Source organism: Rattus norvegicus, chromosome 19, assembly GCF_036323735.1.
Source record: "Rattus norvegicus strain BN/NHsdMcwi chromosome 19, GRCr8, whole genome shotgun sequence".
Taxonomy (NCBI): Eukaryota; Metazoa; Chordata; class Mammalia; order Rodentia; family Muridae; genus Rattus; species Rattus norvegicus.
The window spans coordinates 47,350,194-47,376,278 of record NC_086037.1 but is presented as its reverse complement, the minus strand read 5'-3'; the positions used below and the strand labels follow the sequence as shown (position 1 = coordinate 47,376,278).

Genomic DNA, 26,085 nt, shown 5'->3' with positions numbered 1-26,085 from the left:
GCTTCTATCAAAGATCTTACTCTCCCTTCGGAATATTCCAGAGGCATGACACACATCAGGGAAACCCAGCAGTTTGTTCAGTGTTTGGTGTATGACCGGTATTAATGAACTATCTCAGTCATCCTGAAACGGATAGCTGTGCGGGCCTTCAGACCTCCACCAGCTATCGTAAACACCACTGCGGCACCCTCCCACGGTGTGCGGCCACACTAGTCCACTTTTCAGTGCTATGACGAAATGCCCAGGGCATGTCATTCACAAAGGTTTGCCTGGCTCGAGCTGCGAGTGTTGAAGGCAGGTCTAACAGCAAGTCCCATCACAGCAAGTGTGTGCAAAAGGGGAAAAAGAATTAAAGGACCACCGCAAAGAAGCCAGAAAGCCTCGGTGTCACCCCTGGCCCTCGCAAAGGCACAATGACTAAAGCCCTCCTGCTAGACTCCACCTCTGAGAGATCCCCCCACCACAATGAGGACCAAGCCTCTAATATGTGAACTATGGGGGACAAGGCCACTCCGACTGTAGTGGGCTCCAATCCGCCAGTCCACTTTAAGGCCCAGTTCCTTCACCTTTTCTTGTCTCCCCTGGTCCTCCTCCTCCACGACACTTTTTCCCCCCAAAATATGTTTGTTTCCTGGGGAAAAGGCTCCAGCTGAACAAAACCCATAAACAAGCTGTCTTGATTTTTTTTGACGTATGTTCTCTTTCCATTCAGCTTCTGGGCCATTTCGCTCTCTCAAGTCTTCTTCAGCGGAGACAGAGGGATCTGCAGATAGAGCTCAGCCCCTTGCACTTTTCAAACCATGACACTAAGTCCACAAGGGCACTAAGTTTTTGTTTGCTTGTTTGTTCGTTTGTTTGAAACGAGGTCTCTATTTTATACAGCTGTGGCTGTCTTAGAACGTACTCTGTAATCCGAGCTGGTCTCCAACTTAGAGTTCCGCTTGCCTCTGCCTCATACGCACTGGAATTAACGGTGTGCACCACCACATCCAGCCACACTAAGTTCTGGCACAGAAAGACTTTTTTTCATGAGTGTGGTTGTTTTTCTTTTACTTAATATGTGTTCTGCTGGGGTGTATGTATGCACACCACGTGTGTGCGCCTGCCATCTCTGGAGGCAAGAAGGAAGAGGGCACCAGATCCCCAGGAATCAGCTAACAAGTGTTAGTTAGCTGTCACATGGGTGCTGGGGCCTGAACGCAGGATCTCTCGGCAAGAGCAGCCACTCAGTGCCTCTAACTGCTGAGCCATCTCCCCTGCCCCCTCAGAGAAGTTTAAAAGAAAAAACCTCTGCACCCACCCACAGACACTAAGCCGGAATTTACACCGATAGTTACCCATCTTTGTCCTTTGAGAAGTAAAAGAATGTTTTAAGGAAAGTAGCCTAGTTAAATAAATTTAGAAACTGGTAGATTTAAACAGAGCTCAATAGACTTCTCGCCGCGCTTGCTCTAATGTAACCACTGCATGGTATGTGTCCAGGCCAGCACAGAACGCACCACGAATTACACCTGACTCCAAGTACTATTTGCAGGCAGCTTCCTCCTACAAACGCCAGTCTTCCCCAAAAAGGCTGAGGAGGACCTCTAGACCACGTGATCTAGCTTATCTTACTTCGAAAGACTCAGCACAACCGCTTTTCCGTGAGAAAGGAAGTGGCTGTGGCACACTGAGGTTCACATACGAACCTCTAACTATAACTTGGAATACTTCGTTTGGATTATGCAAATTTTGTTCAAAAACACCTAAGTTCACGATTAAAATGTAACATGCTCATTACCATGATTAATCTTCCAGTATCAATTTGGCTGTACTTAGGGTCGGTTAGGAGACAGACACAGCCTCTGGGCCAGACTGTGAGGGTCTATTCAGGAAAGTGTGACTGAGGAGGGAAGGCTCACCCTACAGGAATGGCGACTCTTCACAGGCTGGGAAACCAAAATGAAGAAAGCTGAGAAAGGCAGAGGAACACAGTACTGGATGCTCTGCTTCCGGACTGACTGCAGGAGCAACTCCTGCTGTAGGCATGCCTCTGCCTATGATACACTATATCCCCTCAGACTGTGAGCACAAGGAACCGCTAAAGTTGCTTCTTGCCTGGTATGTGGTCCTGGCAGCATTTTATGAGGATACAGTTGCAGGCCTGACCCACTGCTGACTCCCAAGAAAAACATTACTTCTCTTCTCTCAGGAGGACTACCTCCAGCACCAAGTGCGGGATCAGAGGACCACTGAAACAATTCTGCACACTCCTGCGGTTTGGACTGAATGCTGCCCCACCCACCCTGCTGAAGGTGCCAGCAAAGACACACAGAACTGCAAAGCACACCAAGAACTCGTATACAGAAAAGAGGTCACTGCTAAAGGTGGAAACCCTTCCAACAGGCTTGTCTCTGAGATACAAGGACACTGACGAGGACTTAGAAAGCATCCTTCCTCTGATGAGTGCTATCCCCAGCAACCTCCTCCAGGCTCCGGTGGAAAGTGACTTCACACCCAGCCTTCTGTCCCAATGGTAAGTCTGCAGAAGCTTTGGAAGCTTGTGCAAGCCCCGCCCAGTATGCACAGCGCACAGATAGGGTTTTCCTATTGGGCCAGGAGTGACGAAGGTAATGCCCTTCAACAGAGTTATGGGAAAAGCCCCAAAAGAGAAAACCCAGTTCTCTCATCTAACTCCTAATGATTATCTGTTCCTCAGATAATCGAATGAGCAGGTCAAGATCTCCCTTTAAAAAAAAAAAAAACTATTTTTTAAAGTTTTTTTGAGACAGGGTTTCTCTGTATACCCCTGGCTGTCCTGGAACTCACTCTGTAAACCAACCAGGCTGGCCTGGAACTCAGAGATCCACTTACCTAGGCTTCCTGAGCTAGGATCAAAGGCGTCTGCGACCACTACCTAGCCTTTCTTTTCTTTTAAAAATCTATTTATTGGTCGACTAATCTGTTTCCTGCGTGGGATACGTGTCGGCCCGGAGATCTCTATAATAGGTCTCCATAATAAACCTTGCCTTTGCTTATTACAAAAAAAAAATCTATTTATTGTACAAGAAATGGAACTTCAAGGAAAACATGAAAAAACAAATTCTTTAAAAGACTGCTACTGGACGTGGTGATATACACACATTTACAATCCCAGCATGAAGGGGAGGGGTGGGTAATGAATTCAAAGTTAACCTGGGGTTTCTGTAAGAGACTCAGTCTTAAAAAACTGAGGGGAGGGAGGTACAATGTTACAAAGGGTCCCTTTTAAAAGTTTATATGAGCCAGGTGGTGGTGGCCCACACTTTTAATCCCAGAACTCAGAAGGCAGAAGCAGGCAAATCTCTGAGTTCTAGGCCAGCTTGATCTACACAGTAAGTTCCAGAATAGCTAAGGTGAGAAATTCAACCTCAAAAAAAAAGTTTCTATGTAATCCCAGGGAGGTGGGGGGCACTGGGAGATGGGGAGAGGAGGGTATGGGGAGTTAGCCCCTTAGCTTCCCTTATACCATGATATGAAACATCTGTAGGCCTCATGCTCCTGCCACCATGATGGTCTGTTCAAGCAGTCGTGAAGAGAACCCTCTAAAACGGCAGCTCTCAACCCTTTGGGGATCAAAAAACTTTCTCACAGGGCTCACCTAAGGCCATCAGAAAACACAGATATTTACATCACGATTCACAACAGTAGCAAAATTACAGTTACAAAGCAGTGGCAAAAACAACTTTATGTCTGAGGGTCACCACATGAGGTATTAAAGAGTCACGACATTGGGAAGGTTGAAAGCTAATGCTCTACAATCATGGGGGAGGGACAGGGACACACAGACACCATTCGGGCTTTAGGCTTACCTATCACAACACAGAAGTAACTGATGGGCAAGCCCAGTCTAAAAGATAGGACCACAGAACACAGCTCTATGGTAGATGCATGTCGAACATGTGTGCACTAAGGCCAACCCGCAGAGCCAAATTCAACTCCTGACACCCCCAACTAAAAACTTTGTCCATTTGTTCACTTTATTTAAGGACTCTAGACCTTTACATCACGATATGTGAAAATTCACAAGCTAACTGAACACAGCCTAAAAGTCTCCCTCAATTAACTGAGAAAACGGAATGAGGCGACAAATACCTTGCGAGTGGTCAGCCACTCATACAGCAGGCGGAGACAATGCTCACTATCGCCCCCAACTGGAAGGGATGCAGTGTGAACCTCGACTTAGAGTCAGGTGGACTTCCACTACCCAACAGAGCGGTCACTAGCAAGCTGATAAATGCTGGAGAAGTGTTCTTCTAAACGGAGATACATTTTAAGCATGAGATACACGGTGGAGTCTCATATCCTACCTGATAAAGGAGGATACAAAGTCTCTAACAACTTTTATACTGCTTGCATGCTTAAAGGGTAGCAGTGTGAACATGCTAAGATGAACTTCACTTCCTCTTAGTGATTACTAGAAACATCTTACTGATACAGTGCGCGGTGTATTTTCATGGATGCAATGAGCTACACTGATGTACCCATTTGCCCTACCCCTTACCTTGCAGCCTCAGTTTTCATCTGAATAAACTGAAACCAGCTCTCAAACTTTCCAAACTAGTATGGCTGGTGGCAGGGACACACATGTCACAGAAGTCAGAGGACAAGTCTTAGGAATCGGTTCTGATCTCCCAGCTTTACATGGATTCAGGCCACCAGGCTGAAGCAGCACGCTTACTCACTGAGCCCTCCCGTCGGCTCCAGATACCAGTTCATCCTGCCAATAGCTACCTACCCCATACTGAACACTGCTGTCCGTACCCACCTCTGCAAGGCTGGCACTGTTCGGGAAACAGTAACAGACACAAAAATAACAGGAGCTGATAAAAAGGCATCGCTTTAAATGAATGGACTGTGAGATATGTGATTTGTCACAAGTCTTTAGACACATGTGTATCTGCACTCAAGTCTTTATAGAATGAAGGGGAAAAGTTTAATAAAAACAGCATTTGCAGACTGAAAGACACACGCACACAGCAAACTGCGGCACAACCATTAGGCATGTATCTGTCAATCCAAATGGTCATGTTCTGAGCACTGCTGAGGTAGCATTTTCACACGAAAGTGTCCACTATCACAGGCTTACTAAAGAGGAGCAGGATCCATATCCAGAAGCAGGAAACAGACAAGGCTAGCCAAGGGCCAGCAAGAGCCAGCCTTGACTACCTCTACTGTCCAAACACTGCTGTGTTGCCGGACCAGTGTAACTCTCGAGGAACATGACAGAAGAATGAGGATCTACGCAGCAGAAACCACGTCTGACAAGACTGAGAAGAAACCCAGGATGCAGACCCTGAGTGCGGGGTTCAAGGAAGCAGAAATTGTGCCTGGAGAGAAGCTGCAAATCCCGCAGCAGATGAGAACAAATCCAGACGACTGAAACAGAATATCAAAAACCGGGAACACCAGCTAGGCCAAAACTAGACAGCACCTGGTTCCCACTGACTTTCAAGCTTCAAGCTGAGAACATTAGATTTTCAACAAACCTAATGAAGTCACTATGCCATGCTAATTCCCCTTTGACAACACTCACTTCCCCCATCCATAGTCCTCTCTCTCTTTCCCTCCCTCTCTCCTTCCCTCCCACTCTCTCTTCCTCTCTCTCCCCCTCTCTCCCTCTCTCCTCTCTCCCTCGCTCTCTCTCCCTCCTCCCCCTTCCGTTCTCACTGCAACTAGACCACCAACCCTGCCATGGCTCCTCTCCTTAGGGTGAGTAGCTTTCATTATCTCAGGAGTGTAGGCGCTATAGTTTGGATAGTAAATGCCCCACAAGATCACCTCCACCAAAAGCTCGGTCTCAGCCTGGCACTGTTGGACAGAGGTAGAACCCTAAAGGGACAGAGGACTTGGTGGACTCCTAGGCTCTCCTCCTCTCACTGTCCCCAGTTGCCCCCATGTAGGCAAGTGCTCTTACCTTCATGAACTCCTCACCGCAGAGGTCAGTGGAGCCGACTCTGCACTGAAGCCTCAGGAACTGGCTAAGGTAAACCTTCCCTCGACTCTAACACCGAAACTATTTGGTTACAGGGACAGAAAGCTAACACCGAGAACGCTTCTACTAAAGAATCAGCACTCAGTTTCACGGCCGCTTTTGTTCTGCCTTCTAGTCATATTAGACTGGACTTTCTAGTTAGAAAAATGTCTCTGCATCCCTCTGGTCCCCTAAACCCAGTGAAGGGCCTGGCTCTAGTCAACAGTCCAGTGGCCCGCTGAATAGCTAGTGGCTGGACAGACACGAGATGTTTCCCTCTACAGTTACTTACTGAAAGATCAGAAGCCAGTATACTCTTTTACTCCTTGCCACCCAAGAGCTGAACCACAAGTGATCATCTGCTTACACCTACTTATCAGTGGAAGGAAACCATGTAAAAACTGTAGCCTACTAGATCTACACTTACACAAAAGTCTTAAGAATGCTTCTGATACAGACCAACCTTCCTTCTTCCTTCTTTTTCACCCTTCCCAAAAACCAGGTGTGATGTGAAAACCATCTTGCAAGCATGAGGCAAAAGGCAACTGATCTTAGAATACTCAACCCCAGCAACCAGCCAACAACAAGCTAACACTGACTACTAATATAAGAACAAAAACGACCAATCAGTTAGGGTCTGTGGTGGACTGGCTTCCCTGCCACATGCAGCCATCAGTGCTGAAGAACTGCTCGCCCAACAAGTGGGCCAAGCGAGGCTTTATCAATCAACCAAGCTGTCCTAGAGACTTGCTGCCAGTGCATGGTCAACCACAGGTATCAACCACTGGCCATGATCCATTTTCTACAGAGAAGAGCATCACCTAGATATGGACATGGGAGAAGAGCCTGCTGAGAGAAAGAAGCCAGTAAGGTCGGCATCTTCAACAGGAGCCTGACTACTTCTGGATAACATGGTATAGATAGTCTAGTCCTACAACAGAGTCCCTTCCCACTTATAAGCAGGGAGGCGGAATGGAATGCCTTGTATTTTCTGGAAGAGATTAAACAGCACAAGATGCCATAAACAACGAACCTCAGACTGTATATCTCAGAACTGGCTATGCAAGGCAAAGTTTTAATAAAATAAACCTGGCAAGTAAAATATTTAAGCACAAAAATCACAGACCATGAGAAAACAAAATGTCATCTTTGTTTTAAAAATAACAAGACTGTCTAACGTTACAGCTTCTGTTTTATCTAAATAACAAATTTACTTGTATTATCATTGGAAATTTTTAAACTGTCTTTCTGAAACAATTGTGTTTCTCAAGAAACTCTGTTCTACTATAAATTTAACAAAAGCATATACAACTTCACTGGGTAGGAAAATTATTTTATCTTTTCCTGTCTTTCTTTATCTGATACAAACACTAACACACCGTGACCTTTCCTCACACATAACAAAGAAAATTCAACTACCTCTATCTGATGACAGAATTAAAAATGCAGACGCCCTTCAGCAAGTTAAATGTGAGAAGCCATTAGAAATGGCACTAGAACCCAGTCCCTGGTGAGCAGCCCTATACATAACAGAAAGGGGAGCTCAGAGGGACATCTCCTGCATCCCAACTATGACCAGCATCACTTCAGTCTGTCTTCACAGTCCCAAAATTCATCAACTCCGTGGACGCGCAAAGCACTTCTGACCAAACTCCACCCTCCCCAAAGACAGACACACTCCACCACCAGCACGCCACGGCCTCCCTGGCCTTATGGTTCTGACTGGTTTCAGGAATTTGAGAAGACCTGGAGGAGCACAGCTGGTACAAAGCTTCTTCCAAAAGTCACTTCAGGCAGTAGCTACTCTTTACTCCATAGCCCATGACATCCTGGAGCAAAGCAAAGATTCCACCCAACTGTGGTGACCTAAGAGTTTAAATGGAGGGCCTCGCAGCAGCACCCAATGAAACAAACTCCTTCAACAACTGTGAACTGTCTAAAGGGCCCTAACGGAGGACTGGAACCCTCAGGAGCCCCTCCCCCCAGCAACTGTTAAATGACTATAAATGCTACTGGTTGAGAGGCTTACAAGGCCCTTTCCCTAGCAACCCTTATTAACTATCTCATAACTCCTCGGAAGCCCCTCCTCCCTTGAACAATCTTGGTCATCCCTCCTTCAGGTAACCACAGCTGCTGGCAGTTCTAGAAAGCACGGTGTCACCCACCATTGTTCAGTGCTTCCCACAGCCTGGGCAAACGCTCTACCAGCTGAGCCACACTGCATGGGTCAGGGGGGAGGGGAACACCAGGCAAAACAAACCTCCTGAAGTTCTTCTTGAGAAGACAAACACAGGCCTTAGCCTGCGGGGGCATAAACTGGTGGCCCCTGTGTGACTCTAGATCATTAGAGTAACGTTACTTTTGAAACCTTATTCTGTTTAAAGGCAAACAGCAGCCCCTTCCTTTGCGGTGGACGTTAATGCTGTGGACACTAATTCAGGTCATCTGAGAATGACTGTCTTCCCTGTGACTCTCAGCAACTGTCTTAGTCACCACCCGATTGCTGTGAGGAGTCACCAGGAACAAGACAACACTGGCAAAAGACAGCATTTGGCTGGGGGCTGGCTCACCATCTCAGAAGGCCAGTCCGTCCTCATCGCGGTGAAAGCCTGGTGCACAGCCCAGCATGGCCCTGGAGCAGAGAGCTTCCACCTGAGCTGCAGGCAGCACAGACACTAGGCTTGCCTTGGAACTTTGAAATCTAAAGCCCACCCCAGTGACACAGTTCCTCCCACAAGGCCACACTAAATTTCCTACTACAACAAGGCCACGCTCCCGATCCTTCTAAGTCTTTCAAACAGCTCTACTCTCTAGTGACAAGGAATTCAAATACCTAAGCCCAGAGGTATCATTCTTATTCAAACCAACACAGCAGCTTAAGGGAAATTTCTTGTTAAGAAACACTTCTGATTCTCTAAAGTCACTACTACAGACATTGTAACCCAGGGCTTTACACAAAATAATACCTCAAAGCAGGTATGTAAAGCGCTCTTACCAATGGAGATAAGATATGCTCCCCTGGATAAATGAGAGCTCTAACCAGGGTTAGAGCTTCTGATGCTGCAGAAGCCTGTGTCCTGGAGGTCATCGGCATTCCTCTTCAAACTCATGCAGACTGGTATTTGTTTAAGAGTAATAACTATGGTGCTAGGTATGTGCTACACATCTTTACTCCCAGCACTCAGGAGGAAGACACAGTAAGAGGCAGAGACAGGGGAATCTCAGAGTTTGAGGACAATTTGGTCTATAGGGAGTTGCAGGGCCAGCCAGGTCTACACTGTGAGACCCTGTCGCAAGAATAACAACGAAAACCCTTTCACATGATTGCCGTGAGAAATGCACAGTCCCTGAGACACAGTATGTGCCTGGAGATGCAGACAGATACCTCCCATCAGCTAACAACCCTCACTACCACTAGTAACTGTTGTAGTTCACCACACAACAGTGCCTCACAACTACAAACCTAAGACTCCCAAAGGAACTGCAATTTAGTGTCTCTGAGCAGAAGTAATCTACTCATTGTTAGCTAAAGTTCATTTAAAGTGCTATTACACTAACACTGTGGGCTTCATTCACACACAGCATGTGTCCACAGAGCTGACTATCGCTGAATACATACAATTTCATTTATTTATTGACTGACTGAGACAGATCTGAAGCAGACAGTTCAGACAAGGGTGGTCTTGAACTACACACACACACACACACACACACACACACACACACACACACACACTGGGATTACTGATATGTGCCAACCCATCCTATTTTTACGAAGTGCTGTGGATTGTGAATGGAGTCTTCCAAATGAAGATCTTCTTTAGCACCTGTAGAGTACAGGTCATTCTAGGTTTCTCCCTCATATAAACCTGTAGAGTGTGTGTGTATTTACTAAACTTCAGCTACAAGCTGGCAGGGTCAACCACTGCCCTTTGCTGTTGCTGGCTCTCCTGCACCTTCCAAAGGCCACATGCTCACCGATGCCTGCACTGGCTTCCGTGGTGGTGCCGCCTTGCTATCCCATCCTCGTGCATTCCATTCAGGCACTCCCACTCAAAAAGGTGCCCAGTCTTAAGATTCTGAACTTTAATGTCAAAGCCACGAAAATTATTTTACAAATTCACCTCTGTTTTCTAGACACAAAAGCACTTTTTAAAATCCTTTTTTCTTTCTTTCTTTCTTTTTTTTTTGATTTACAACAGTCAACATAAATCAGACCCTGCCACTCAAGCAGCAGACATTGCCAAAAAAACACTCAATCATGTTATAGCAAACAAACCCTGTTAACAGTGGTTACAGGATACATTCGGTTTCTTCATGTGTGACTACTCATCAACAGGTTAATTTACATAGTCACTCGAGTCTTTTAGACTCTGTCAATTTTAAAGGAGCCCAGAGTTCACACAATAGCTATTTGGCTCTCCCCATTCTCTCTCTCCCATCCTGACTTCGGATACTAGGCCGCACACTCAGTGAAGACTAAAGACGGCATCCTCAAAGACTATCATACAATTTCAGGAGAAAGTAAGGCTCTCCACCTCACACTCCTACCATGATGCTCTGTCACCACAGGTCCAAAGTAACAAGTCTGGTGACCATGGACTAAAGCCATCAGTCAGAATAAACCTTTCCTCGTTAAAAGAGCTGCCTTTGTTGGGTGGAGAGATGACCTAGTACATTGTTCAGTGAGTGAGTAGAGCGCTTGCTACGCTAGCATGAGGACCTGAGTTTGAATCCCCCAGTACCCTTGTAAAAAACCAGGTATGGTCGCACTTGCTCTATTCCCAGGACTACCGGGGAAAGAGACACAAAAGTTATTAGCACTTGCTGGCTGTCGGCCTAGCTTAAGGTTCAGTGAAGACCCTGCTTTAAGGAAGTGTGGCGAAGAGTGACACAGCAGGACAGTGTTCCTGGCCTCTTTGACACTCGCCAAATTCATCTGTCCCTTCATTTGTTCGTTCGTTCAATCACTCATTCATTCACATCCATTTACTCATGTCCTCCATTTCTCTAATTGTGACCCATTTCTCACCCTTCTTCAACACTGTAGTTTGAGTGTAAAATGTCCCCCCACAGAGTCATATGTTCAAATACTTGATCCCAAACTACTGAGCCCATTTGAGAAGGTCCTGGTACCTTTAAAAGAACCTTGCTGAGGTAAGCTGACCAGCCAGCCTCCTGCTCTTACCACTCATGCCTTGTTGGTTGCTGCCACATCCTCCTGACCATGATGGACTGGATCCCTCTGGAACCGTAAGCCAGATAAAGCCCTTCTCCTGCTGCATCTCTGTTCTCTCTTCCCAAACCACACAAGCACAAAACAAGCCAACAGAGCCCGCCCCCAGACTCATCAGGAAAAGCTAAATCATCCTTTCTGTCAAGTCTGTTCCTCTCCTTCACTCACCTCCCATAGCCAGGAACTGAGACCTTACCTCGCCTTGACCCCCACACCCAGTCACCAGCCTCTGAGCTGGGACTGTCCTCATGCACTAGGCCTGCTTGCTCCAGGGGGCAGACCTCTAGCCAAATTCAGTGCTTGGTCTCACAGAAGCAAATGGCCGTGGCACCAATGCCCTGCTCCTTCCCTTATCAGTCTACATGCCTTCCTTCCCAGACGCCCTGACCTGTCTGCAGCCCAGCTGCTCCCAACCACACAGGCTGGATGCTGCTGGCCTCTCGGCTACTCAGCCTTCTCTTGGAGAATTCCTCTTCCCCACTCAGCAGAAACCCCTAACCCTGCTTTGCTATCTGTTATTACGCATTGAGGACCAGAAGTTTCGGGATGCTGAGGCTGACTTAGAGCCCAGCTGAGAACACCGAACTCATTAGTTCTGTATGAAACATATGCATAGGTGTGTGTGGCAATTAGACCCGGTATTCTTAACAATTTTGTGCCAGAAACAATATTCCTCTTCCCCACTCAGCAGAAACCCCTAACCCTGCTTTGCTATCTGTTATTACGCATTGAGGACCAGAAGTTTCAGGATGCTGAGGCTGACTTAGAGCCCAGCTGAGAACACCGAACTCATTAGTTCTGTATGAAACATATGCATGGGTGTGTGTGGCAATTAGACCCGGTATTCTTAACAATTTTTGTGCCAGAAACAATATTTCATGGTATAGAATTTTCCACCTGGCAACTTGGCAGCACTCCAAATATTCCGGGATCCAAATTCTGATTAGAAAGCTCAGTGTAGGAGCTGGGGACTTAGCTCAGTGGTAGAGCGCTTACCTAGGAAGCGCAAGGCCCTGGGTTCGGTCCCCAGCTCCGAAAAAAAGAACCAAAAAAAAAAAAAAAAGAAAGCTCAGTGTGAGGGGCTGGAGAGACGGCTCAGTGGTTAAGAGCACCGACTGCTCTTCCAGAGGTCCTGAGTTCAATTCCCAGCAACCACATGGTGGCTCACAACCATCTGTAATGGTATCCAGTGCCCTCTTCTGGTGTTGTCTGATGACAGTGACAGTGTACTCATAAAATAACAATTTAAAAAAAAAAAAAAAAAGAAAGAAAGCTCAGTGTGCATTCCCTGGGGAAGCCAACCTTGGAGAGCTGAATGTAAAAAAAAAAAGGGGGGGGGAAGAAAGAAAGAAAGCTCAGTGTGAACATCTCTGCTGCCTTCTTTCATGCCCTGAAACCAGTTAGTCCTGTTACCTATGGTGGAGCATTCTATACTGCAACAGAAAGGAAGCTGCCTTTTAATTAATTTACATAACCATTATTGGAACTCTAACTTGTGTGTACAGTCCCCTCTAGCAAGGAGGCTGCATCAGCAAGGCCTCAGTATTGCCGAGTGACACCTCGCCCCTACAGACACAAAATTGTAACGTGTATACACAGGTTTTTAAGCTTTTTTACATTCATTTTACTTTTTACCTCTTTTTCCTGAAAGTTAAAAAACAAAACAAAACCAAAACACTAAAATATTGCAAGGATTAATCATTCAGCGTAATTACCATCCATATATTACAGAGGAGGAAAAACAGCCAGCCGGCCTGAGGCTGCACAGTAAGCAAAGCTGACTTTATCACTGTGGCTTGTGACTTCTCTGCCACCTTTGACCCAAATTTCACAAAACATAGCAAACCCTTCTGCACATGACAAAAGTACCACATGTCAGATTCCGGAATCAGCCCATGAGCATGTGGACGGCGCCCCACTCCCAGCACTCCCGGCATGGTTGGCTTGATCCCTGAATCATTAGAGCTGTGTTTTTCTTCTCTTTTGATAGAATGAGATTATAAGTGGTGGCTAGATAGGCTGTGGGCGGCGGCCACAGAATCTGATCAGGAACCAGAAGGCACTTGAGCTATATCAGGCGTTCAGTATGTGACCTTTACCTACAAAGAGAGGTTGTGATTTCCACACATTATTTCAGGTTTTCCTATTTAATCAAGAGGCAGCTCTGGACTTCATTGCTGAAAGAAAAAACAAGCCCATATGGACCCCAGGACTATATCTTTATTGCTACGGCAATTTAGGCAACCAAATGAGACAACCAAAGGAATTTTGGGCAGAGATTTTTACTGTTGACACAGGTTTTCACTATGCAGCTCTGGCTGGTCTAGAACTCACTGTGCAAACCAGGCTAGTCTTTTAATTGAAGTGATCTGCCTGCCTCTGCCACCCAAGTGCTGGGATTAAAGGCTTGTACCCTCTCACGTGGAGAGCTAGAGTTCTTTTAATAATGACTATAAGCAGTTCTCTGAATTTCTTTCTTAATATCTGATGTGACTACTAAGTGCTGCCACCCCACGGGTTCAGACACCCTACCTGTAGCCAAGGTAGTTAGGAGGCTAAGGTGGGGAGAACCAACTGAACCCAAGACCTGAAATCAATGTGGGCTGAAATACAGTGAGACTACCTCCTTAAGACAGAGCAACAGTAACCAGAAAAAACTCGGGGGGGGGGGGTGTGTGTGCAAAGGCAGGTGGACTGCCTAACAAGTTGAGGCCAGCCTGGTCTACACATTGAGTTCCAAGCCAGCCAAGGATACACAAGTAAGACTGTCTTTAAATAAATAAATAAATAAATAAATAAATAAATAAATAAATAAATAAATAAGGTTGGGGGTTTAGCTCAGTGGTAGAGTGCTTGCCTAGCAAGGGCAAGGCCCTGGGTTCGGTCCTCAGCTCAAAAAAAAAAAAAAAAAGATAGTAATAAATAAATAAATAATCGACCAACAACCAATGAGAGTTTTGAGTAATAAAGAAACTTTCGGTGCTGAGGGCTTAAGTTAACTTTCCCAACATCATCCATCTACGTGATGGTGCCAATTGTACAGTCAGAGTGAAAAGCATTCAACTGTCTAGAAACCATTACACATCCTGCACGCAGAGGCAAAGTGACAAGGCTCCGGCTAATCTAGTTCCTCCACCCACACACCTCCTCACTACCACTCGCTCCAAGACAGCGTTGCCTCAGCACCCAGGCCTGGGGTGCCTGTGGGCGAGTAAATCAATGAGTGTGGAGAAGTCACACTCAGAGATGAAATAGTACATGGCACAGGATTAACATCTTCCTCAGGAAACACAGAGAAGAAATTCTAGTTGGACCAGAGAAGCCAACTTAGCTGGGTCAGAAGCCATTGATCAGGGTGTGACTCCTGCCTCAGAAAGTAGGCAGGGGAAGAAGGGAGAAGAAAAGAGGGAGAAGCAGAGGAGGAGGAAGAGAAAGAGGAGGAGGAAGAAGAAAACGGGAAAAAAGAGGAGAAAAGTACAGATAAAGACAGGAGAAAAAATTGAATGGAGATTTATGCCTTGCAATTAAACCAAAATAATTTCTAGATATCTATACTTAAAATTGTCAGATTTATGTATAACAATGGACACAATTCAAATTTTAAATCATTGTCAATGCCCTGAACTAATCAGGACATTCTATAGATTATCAACTGTACACTTCCCACCGTAACATTCCCCACAGAAGACCACACCTTATTCTTGGATGGTTTGCATTGTTATTGGCTGGGTGGGGAATCAGACAAACCAGGGTTGAATTCCAACTCCACCAAACTGTCACTGGACAGGCAATTAACCCTCTCTAAACTGTTTCCTAATCTAAAAGCATGACAGCAAAAACCGCGGGATAACTCTTTTTTATATATATATTTTTAAAATATTTATTTATTTATTATGTATACATCATACAGCTTTCTGTCTTCTGGCCTGTAGGCCAGAAGATGACCCCAGATCTCATTATAGATGGTTGTGAGTCACCATGTGGTTGCTGGGAATTGAACTCAGGACCTTTGGAAGAACAGTCAGTGCTCTTAACCGCTGAGCCATCTCTCCAGCCCGGGATAACTCTTAATATATAATATGACTTTAGCATCAAGTAAAGCAGATAGTCAACATTTAACACAAGTTAGCTATTTTTTTTAATTTTTTCCATCTTTATTAAATTGGGTATTTCTTATTTATATTTCAAATGTTATTCCCTTTCTCGGTTTCCAGGCCAACATTCCCCTCCCCATCCTCCCCCCATTACTGCCCTCCCCTCAACAATCCCGTTCACTAGGGATCCAGCCTTGGCAGGACCAAGAGCTTCCCCTTCCACTGGTGCTCTTACTAGGATATTCATTGCTACCTATGCAGTTGGAGCCCAGGGTCAGTCCATGTATATAGTCTTTGGGTAGTGGCTTAGTCCCTGGAAGCTCTGGTTGCTTGGCATTGTTGTACATATGGGGTCTCGAGCCCCTTCAAGCTCTTCCAGTTCTTTCTCTGATTCCTTCAACGGGGGTACCGTTCTCCGTTCAGTGGTTTGCTGCTGGCATTCGCCTCTGTATTTGCTGAATTCTGGCTGTGTCTCTCAGGAGAGATCTACATCCAGTTCCTGTCGGCCTGCACGTCTTTGCTTCATCCATCTTGTCTAATTGGGTGGCTGTATATGTATGGGCCACATGTGGGGCAGGCTCTGAAACAAGTTAGCTATTATCATACACATTTTAAATAAGAAATGTCTAATTTTTTAGTTTTTTTTTAATATGGACGAGTGTTTTGTCTTCATATATGTGCCATGTAAACGTCTGGTGTGCACACAGGTCAGAAGAGGGTGTTGGGTCCCTTGGAACTGGAGTTCAGGTGGTTATGAGCCACACCATGTAGGTGCTGGTAATCGAACCTGTCCTGTGCAAACTCGGAAGACGCACTCTTAAAACACGGAGCCACCTCAGGCCCGAGGAATAACTTAAATGCACATTTAAATAAATAAATCTGGGGTTGGGGATTTAGCTCAGTGGTAGAGCTCTTGCCTAGCAAGCGCAAGGCCCTGGGTTCGGTCCCCAGCTCCAAAAAAAAAGAAAAGGAAAAAAACAAATAAATAAATAAATCTGTCCTCTGAGGCTTCAATTTAAAAAAAAAAAATCTAGTAAGACATTCAAGACTTCTACTCAGAAAAATCTAGGAAGTTCAACACTCCTCCCCAAAACTGAAAATAAAGCCAACTTGGCAAGTTTCCTTAATTTAAAAAAAAAAAAAAAGCAAAAACAAAAAAGCTTTTAGAATATCAAAAGCAAAGTTAGAGGACACTGAATGCCAGGAGACAAAGTCTTCATGTTTAAATTTCTAACAAGTGATTTCAGACATGACAAAAGACACTGTTACCTCAAGTGTAGTCAGTGTGAGGTTTGCACATCTATACTATGTCACATGTGCCCACCACTCACTCAGGACTAGATTTACAGTAACTCAAGTCAGCACACCTGGTGCGTGACAGGATCGCCCCATGGCTCCCAGGACACAGCTCCTCTCCCAGAGGTCTCCAGCTTCTTCTCTCACTGTGAGCACTGCCATGAAGAAGCCGTGGTTTCCCAGCATGAGAGACAATGATTTAACATCCCCCAAGCACGCCCCAGCCACGTTAAGTGTCTAAAAGTTCTGGACACTGGTGTCGCCCTTTCACCCTTGAGCAACTGGATGCCATCCCTGTCTGCACCTCAGCTGTGCATGGTCCACCAGAGCTCTTTGTGACAGTGTGGACCTGCCACTCACATCACTGGGAAGTCAGATATCCAGGAAGTATCGATGTGCTTTACATTTATTTCTAAAACCCCAGCATCGTCAGGCTGTGATCTTCCCAGAGTCTGGCCATTCCTGCCCCCACTCTGTGTGAAGGCAGTTTGGGGAAATCTGTTTAGGGAGTGAGTACCAGAAGGTTAGAGGACTGGTCTGTAAGCCACAACAGCCTCTTTATCCCAAGAAAGGGGCCTTATAGGTGACATAATTCTTACCTTGGAGTTTAATCTAAATGCTCTGCCTATGTCAACTCACTCCAAATAGAAACCTTAAAGGAACATGTTTAAACTGCGAGTGGACACAGAAAAGCCACGGAGATGGACCCAGATCCCACTGTTACTAGATGGCTTCATGTGGACGGACAGACAGCGGACACTGCTCATTCTTACATTCTTTCATCCACCTGGTTACTTTTGTTTTGGTTTGAGACAGGGTCTCATACCCTGACTGGCCTGAAACTGTCTATGAAGACCAAGCTGGCTTCAAACTCAGTCACCTACCCCTGCCTCCTGAGTGCACCACCACACATGGCTGGTCAGCTTTTAAAGAGTAATCACAGAAACATAAAGCGTCCTCCTCATCTTCCAGAAGCCTAAAGAACTTAGAAAGAAGGCGGTAAAGAGCCAGCTGTGCTGGACCATACCTTGTGATCCTGGCAATCACTAGGAAAGGGTCATAGGGAGAGACCAGCAGGTTACATATCTTGAGTGTGTCACAAGCAAAGGTAAAGGGGCCCCAGGAGATGGGACAGGCCACTGACTGTTCACAAAGACTCATGGACGACTGCAGCTCACTGGACAGCGGCCCTTCTGAAGGAGCAATGCCCTGTGCTAGGGGATTCTAATCAGAACAAGGACCACCAGCGGTGAGAAACGCTTTTCAAGCCAGTCTGCCCTCCTCCCAGCTCTAACCTGATCCTAATTATTTTCCCAGCAGCCTACATTCCTGCAGTGGACCAGGCTGCTAGAATAAACCCCAAGTCCAGGCTTAAGGCTTGTTCCAGGTGAGACCCTGACTGCGGGGGGGGGGGGGGGGGGGAGGTGTCCATGGTGAATTTTTAAGGACAAAAACCAGGCGCATGGTTTTTTTCTATTCAGGAAAAAGTTAAACTTGTAATTTTATGAGCTTTTCAAACATTGTATTTTCCATGAGGCCCTTATTTCCACTTGGGAGCTGTGTCAGCACAAAACTACAACACCAACTCCAACAACACGAACAAGGGAACAGCAACCCGAACTGTCCAAATGCGACTTAACAAATATTCAGATGTGACCTCGGGCCTAAAAATTCATGGCTCACACAGCACCATGAACACAGATGTAATTAGTTCATTACTCTCAGACTGGTTCCATCCATGGTCAGAAAGGGCAGGGAGCAGTGCCAGATACCACAACCCAAGGTGACGATCTTTTCTGTGGTCCCCCTGGCAAAAGGTGACCTTTCCTCCAAAGTCTCCAGCAGGCTTCCTTCTGGTTGGCTTCACTGAGATTGTAATCTTCGTTCTTTTCATGTATCTCAGATTGGCCTAAAACCTGCTACATAACAGAGAATGGCCAACGACTTTTGATCCACCTACCTATATCTTTTGAGTGCTGGGGTTACAGCTTATGGCCACCAAACCTGGTTCACCGGGGTTGAGGATTAAAACCTCACGCATGCTAAGCAAGCACTCCACCAGCTAGGCTACTTTCCCCAGCCCTTGGGATTCTCAATGTTAAAACAATTTGCCAGACCCAGAAAGTGGATTTAGCGAAATAGTGACTTATGCTTCTTAGCTTGTTCATGGTTTCCAACAACCCTGCCCCCACCCTCTTGCCTGGGTCTTTCCAGCACAGCTAGGACTGAGTTAGAAGCAAGTCACAGCAATCGGAATTATTTAGTACCTGTCCCTCAGTCACCTGAACAAAACCAGAATCAGTGGAAGGGGAAAGTGTCTCTTGGATCACGAGATCGTCTGCACAAGCACTTCATGGGTGTTCCAGAACCTTCCACACCACAGCAGTCAACCTGCACTGCCCCACTCTTACAAAAAGGGAAAACACTCGAGTTTACAGAGAACTGAAATTCCTCTCCGTATAATGTGTAAGAGCAGCTTCAGAAATGTCCCCAAGGGCTGGAGAGATGGCTAAGTGGTTAAGAGCACCCGACTGCTCTTCCAGAGGTTCAGAGTTCAAATCCCAGCAACCACATAGTGGCTCACAACCATCTGTAATGGGATCCAATGCCCTCTTCTGGTGTGTCTGAAGACAGCTACAGTGTACTTATATATAATAAATGAATAAATAAATCTTTAAAAAAAAAGAAAAAGAAAAAGAAATTTCCCCAAAAGAGCACCTCTGAGCCAGCACACAGAAAGGAGGGGGCTTTTTATTTACCCAGCTGAAACAGCACTGGCCACTAAATGACAAAGGCCTAGATATATCAAGACCTAGTCTGGGCAGAGCCATTCTGGACCTGGCTCAGAATGAGCAGGGACCCTTCGGTCCTTTCCTTGTACATGTCAGGAGCAGGCGGTTCACGCCAAATCAGACACACTGAGTCTACTGCATAGCACCTCATATACCGAGGAGTGACTGCTTGCAACAGAGGCAACTGTTTCCCTACAGGTTATACATTCCAGGTTAAACACACCGAAGTGTAGTATTTATGGGTACGAAAACTTTATGAATCATAGGGCACCTTATACTTTTTCTCCTGGAAAGCTCACTGTCATCTAAACTTCACTGAAAGAGGACACTGGTTATTCTACAGAGAGCGGAGGGATGACAAAAGCAAGAACTAAACGCCATCTGAACAAAGAATCCATTGAAGTGAGTGGATGATCTCCACTCTCTCACTTAAGTCACTGACCTTCCTCTCCAGAGCCCCTCCCAACCCAACACAACCACCCATCCCCCAGCTATGTCCAAACACACCCTACAAACCATCCAATACTCTGCCTCTACTCTAACATCTCTCTCCACTTATGTCAGGCTCCCATGAAATGCCAAGGGAACGTCCCCATTCCTTCCTTGCCTTCCTCTACAATCTGAAACCGACCTCCCTATTCCTGTCGGTCTGCTCTCACATGAAATCTCCCTTCCAGCCAAACTGGCCACCTCATTCTTCCCCAGCACCGCAAGTGTTCCGGTTTCTTCTCGGCTGTTTCCAATCTGACAAGGTTCTCTTCCTTGTTAGACGGCACCACTGAGCTCTGAAACTCCCAGGGATCTCTCTCTGCTCTACCCTACCACAAGCTTGTTCCTGAGAAGGTTGGGAGGGATATTACTGTCACACCATCTTTTTACTCTCTTGGGTTTCTCATTTTATGTTCTATTTTTATTATTTATGTTCTATGTATGTGTCTGTATCAGGGTGAATGCATGCAAATCCAGGTGTCATGGAGGTCAGAGGTGCCATATCCCCCAGAGCTGGGTTACAGATTATTGTGAGCACCAAATACAGATGCTAAGAATGCAACCCTGACCCTGGGAGAGCAGTATTTGCTCTGAAGTGCTGACAGTCTTCATTCCAATCCAAGACATTCGAATGACAAGTCAAGGTGTCTTGCAGGCCAGTGAAGAGGAGACATCACTTAAACACAAATCCAAAGAAAAGCACGAAAGGCCTTATTCTGCAAACCCAATTATAAAACACCAAGAAATAAAAACAATCTGGTGATCTTGACCAGCTTGATCCTTGTTCTTCCTGCAGACCCTTTCCCTAACACAACGTGCTTTCTAGACTCTAAAATCCAAAGTTCCGGAAAGACAACTGGTTAAGTGACCTCATCGGCAGGTTTCCAAATTCAAGGGAACTTGACTGGTGCTGCCAAGAGAGTCCACAGGGGAAACATGGCAAGAACATCGTGACCCAACCAACAAAGCCAGACCCCAAGTGAGGAGCCAATGCCAGGTCTCCTGATTTAAGCCCAGCTTTTCAATCTCTCCTAAGCCAACATTAATGGGCCGAGTGGGAAAAGGCCAGGGTCTTTTCCAACTTGCCAAAAGGGTGTACACTAAACCTTTTACTCCTGAGGGAAAGAAAGTGAAGTTAAGGGTAAGGATGGAAAAGGTGGAAAAGATAGCACTGTCTAGCTGCTCCCTTAAATGAGATTACCCATTTTGTCTCTCATCGTTAGCCATAAGCACAAGGATTAAGTCACAGATTCTAGGTCTACCTTCTGAGGAAGAAAGCTAACACACACACACACACACACACACACACACACACACACACACTGCACACACTGGCTGCCTCAGGCACATGAGGCATGCACAATTCCTGCCAGCAGAGCAGCCAATATGCAGTCACAGAAATAGCTTCCTACCCATGGCCAACCTGACTTTGCCATCTGCCCCTCTCCTCATCTCCCTAGCTTCAAAGGAAGCTACTAACCAACTAAGCAGACTGGAGATGCCTGACATCTGAGCCCCAGAGCCCACATAAACGTGGGAAGGGGGTCCAACTCCGGAGCAGTCCTCTACCCCCCACATATACAATGGCACAAGAACACACACTTTTTTTTTTAATGAGAAAGTACACCTATGTCCTCATCTACTGACGCTTAACACTGGTCATGAATCCTAACACATCCACTTCACAGCCCATGGATGTCCCCACACCTCTCACTATCTATGATCACACACACACACACACACACACACACACACACACACACACACACACACCGCATTTACAGACCTTCCTTCTGCTTCCCACCTAAAACAGAGAAACTCTCAAAGCCAAAAGCCGGGACAGCCACCAAGCAAATAACCCACTCATCATCACAAAGAAATTCCCAGTCCCAACTTTGAAACACCGAAGAGGTCACAGAACCAAAAGAACCTTGAAGACGGTCCAGAGAAGTTGAGCGACTTGCTTCCCAAATTACAGGGATGGTTCCACTAAATTCTTTCCATTAAAAAAATATTTCAACTCATTCATTAAGTGAATGTTAACTGGGCCAGACACTTGATTGGGTGGATGAGAAGGCACGCTCAGTAAGGACGTGGTGGAGAGAGAATGTACACGGGGTGTTTTTCCAGAGCTATTGTCCAAAAACGAATGGAATAAACTCCAGGGATGGTGATTACTGAGCCCAGGAACCTAACAACACCAACCCAAGAAGCTAGGTAGCCTGTGCTTGGCTCCTGAATGTCAGGTCTGTTAAGGGGAAAAAGGGTGTTCACAATTACTCAAGGAAGGAACTCAGGGTTCTACAGCGGCCTGGATACCAGCACCTGGCCCTGGAGAACGCCCATGTATAGAACACTACAACCGTTTCTGCACAAATTTCAACCAGCTTCTACTCCTAGACTCATTACAGCTCCGAGACGCTTCTCATTCTGTTGTCTTCAGAGGTAGCTTAAGAATGTGTTTGCTTGCTTGTTTGAATACAGACGGGACCGAGGCGGCCAGCATCAAGCATGAAAAGTAGAATTTCCTACTCGCCCGACAGAACCAGAGGGCAGTCTACCCACTGACCCTTTCAATCCCCAATCTTTGAACCCGCCTCAGCACAAGACAGAGGAATGTGCAGAAGACAGCACAAAGCCAGGTAGACTGGTTTAGCTCACGAGGAACGTAGGTCGGGACTGTCGCGCAAGACAGAAAAGGAATACGTAAGAGGTGTAAGTAACTTAAGGGACTTTTGATGAACTCATCTACAGGCAGGGTCTCAGAGCATTTCCAAAAAGTTCCTTGGAAATGTTAGGAGACAAAACTGTCGAACTGATTGGTGTCTCTGTTTTGCGGGAGACTGGGAGCGGCGTTAGGGTGCAGTAAAACCTGACTTCGGAGCCGAACCTCCATTCGCTGCGGCCGGCGCCGAGGCGTGCTCCGCAGGGCCAGGCGGGAGCCCGGGGGCAGCTCCTACGCACGGCTTCTCGCTCCCGCGCCACCGAGGGCCGAGGTCGGGAAAGGGAACGCGCCCGAACCGCCTGGGAGAGAAATGTCCTGGAGCTTATGCCCTATGGAATCGCCTATTCCTCCAGCCCCGACTTAGGGGCATCGAGCCATCCTACTCGGCAGGGAAGACGCTCCTCCCGCCTTTCTCGCCACTCCGCGGCTCGAACCAGAGCCGGACCCCGCTTACTTTTGGTGGCAGCGATAAGGTTCTTGCCGTCTTTGATGAGCTCTTTGATGAACTTGTTGGTCCTCTCGAGCTCCGCTTCGTGAGCGCGGATCCTCTCCCGGAACCACGGGCTGTCGAGGTAGCAATCGCTGAACTCCAGGGGCTGCAGCCCCATGACTACAGCGGTGCGCGCGGGCGCAGGCCGAGCTGGGCTCGGGGGCGGTGGCCAGGTACGGAGAGAGGAGGTGGCGGCGGCGGCGGCGGCGAGCAGCGACGAGCTGCTAGCAGGGCTGAGCGCAAGGCGAGCACAGCGCGGTCATGTCCCGCCGAGCCCAGCGACCTAGGCGAGTACGCGGCGCGACTCCCCAATCCCGGCAGCCCCCGGCAGCAGCAAAGGCCGCCGCCCCGCCCCGCCCCGCCCCGCCTCGGGCGCGCCCGCCCCGCCCCCGCCCCCACGTCCCTGCTCTCCCTCCCGGGCGCCTTCGGCTCTCCTCCTCCCTGCCCTTCCCCGGACGCCTCTTCCTTCTCTTCCCCACGCGCAGTCGCCCCTCCTCTTCCTTCCGAGGCAGCGGCGGTGGAGAACCTAGTCTGTGCCCTCCACCCCCGGGCTTCTGCGTCTCCCTGATCTCGGCTCGCTAGGTCCAGGTGACTCAGGAGGATCTCCGAAGTGGACGCCGGACCGAACGGGAAGGAGGCTTTGTAATAGCAGGCCTCGGTCCCCGCGGTCAGAAGAATGTGGAGCGGGCGGAAATGATTGACTCATTTATCTCTGTACCCAAGGAAGGTTGCCTCGCTCTGCAAGGGCTCGCACGCCTAGCGCTCGCTCTCCTCGTCCACTCCGCCGCCCTCGCAGGAGCGCTTATCATCTCCAACTCCGCGTGGACTCTGCAGTTTCTAGAACATTGTTCTTCGTGCTCATGCTGAATGGCTTAGGACAGGGTGCGTGTGGCTAAACCGCGTTGACACTGCTTCTGTTCTGTTCTGCAGATTACATTTACACGGGTAGGAGAGGCGATCTTCTAAAAATAGCCCACCGAAAGTAAATGCCAGACTTTTTGTGGTTTTTTTCACCATGGGAGGCTGCGTGGACAAGTGTGAATTCGTGTCAGTGCGCCCACAAAACTTTTCTATTCCATGCGTTCTAAAGCAGAACTCAATACCTCCCCCAAATGTATACAGCAAATCTTACCCTGGAGACGCTTTCTCAGCCAACTGACTTTTAAGTAACGTGTGCCAGGTGCACACATGGCACACATCTTTCCCAAACTCACAACACATGTATACATGTAAAGGTTTTATGATAGTAATAGTACCAGGAAACTTCAAAGTGACTCTTTAAAACGTTCAGACCCAGTGCAGTAATTAAGAGTTTGTTTGGCCCGCGAGCTGTAGGAGTCTTAACCCTCTGGAAGCAGCTAAATATGCCTACTCTATAAACTCTCTGTTGGGAAGAAAGAAAAAAAAAACCACCATTTGAGTGCCACAGATAAGGCTTGCTTTAATGTCCATCCTCTGGGTTCAAAATACTTTACCAATAACTTCTAGGCGGTTTGAAAGGTCCATTTCCTACTAAAATCAGCAAGGGAGTCTACGGAGGAAAGAAAGAGGCAAAGGGGAGGAAAACCTGGAGATTGAATTAGGGCTCTCAAAAAGAGCCAAACATACTCCAGCCTCTGCAGAAAAAAAAACAAAAAAACAAAAACGAAAAGCAAAAACAACCTAAGCCCCACCAGGCATATTGTCTGAGGCCACATAATCCCAAATCCCATAAGCCGAGGCAAGAGGATTGTGACTTTAAGGCCAACCTGGACTACCCCGTATGAGGCCAGACAGGGCTACATAACAAGATCCTATCTCACAAGCAAAGAGGGGGTGGGGGTGTTGGCTTGAATAAAAATAACTCCCACACGGGCTTGGGCTCCTCTGATTGAATGCTAGATCCCCGGTGTGGAACCCTTGGGCTCCTTTGTTTGAATGCTAGGTCCCTAGTGTGGAACCGTTTGGAGGATTACGAGTCATGGCCTTACTGGAAAAAGTTTGTCCAGAGGTGGACTTTCAGGTTTCAAAAGCAGACACCAGTTCCAATCTTTCTTTCTCTGCCTCATTCTTGTGAATTAAGATGTAAGCTCTTATCTACTGCTCTAGCACCATGCCTGCCTGCCCGCCTGCCCTCCTGCCTGCCTGCCACCATGCTAAATTCCATGATGGACATGGAGTAACACTCTGAAACTGTAAACAATCCCCCAAGAATATTTATTCTTTTATAAACTGCCTTGGTCAGTGTGTCCCAGGAATAGGACTGTAACTAAGTCAACCAGCTAGATTGTTCAGTGAATAATAATGTCTGTCTCTAAGCCAACTCACATGGTAGAAAGAGAAACCACGGGGTTGGGGGTTTAGCTCAGTGGTAGAGCGCTTGCCTAGGAAGCGCAAGGCCCTGGGTTCGGTCCCCAGCTCCGAAAAAAAGAACCAAAAAAAAAAAAAAAAAAGAAAGAAAGAGAAACCACTCCCAAACGTTGTCCTCTGACCTTCATCCACACCTGCGCTCACGCACACACAAACACACACACACACACACACACAAATTTTTTTAAAGATTTGTTTATTCTATGTATGTGAGTACACTGTCACTGTCTTCAGACACACCAGAACAGGGTGTCAGATCCCATTACAGATGGTTGCGAGCCACCATGTGTTTGCTGGGATTTGAACTCAGGACCTCTGGAAGAGCAGTCGGTGCTCTTCACTGCTGAGCCATCTCTCCAGCACCCGCAAAATAATTTTTAAAAAGCAACTCAGCGCACCCTCCAAAATAAAGGCTGCGCAGGCTTCCTCAAAGAGTTCAGCGAGGAGGATGCATACATGATGAGCATTTCCAAGAGAAGGTGAGTAGAGAATGAAAACATACGTCCACACAAAGCCCAAAATGGAGTCCACCCAAACAGCCACCAGTTGTTGAAAGAGGAAGCACCGTGCGTGCATCTATGCAATGCAAAATTAACGCACAATGATGAAAAGGGTCAGGACA

General features: G+C 47.0%; 1 protein-coding gene across 13 annotated transcripts in view; it reads right to left on the bottom strand.

The window, feature by feature from the left end:
• Nucleotides 1-23,496, bottom strand: part of Arhgap10 (Rho GTPase activating protein 10) — a 261,750-nt gene extending 238,254 nt beyond the window's left edge. For 2 of the 13 annotated variants that reach the window (XM_039097986.2, XM_008772531.4), the window contains exon 1: nucleotides 23,079-23,481. In XM_039097986.2, the coding sequence (XP_038953914.1) occupies nucleotides 23,079-23,232 (154 nt within the window). In that variant the 5' untranslated portion in view covers nucleotides 23,233-23,481. Of the gene's footprint in view, nucleotides 1-5,935; nucleotides 7,694-7,738; nucleotides 7,772-23,078 lie in introns of those variants that run through there. The other 11 variants (XR_005496688.2, XR_010060031.1, XR_005496687.2 and 8 more) reach the window with 11 other exon arrangements.
• Nucleotides 23,497-26,085: the final 2,589 nt, after the last annotated feature.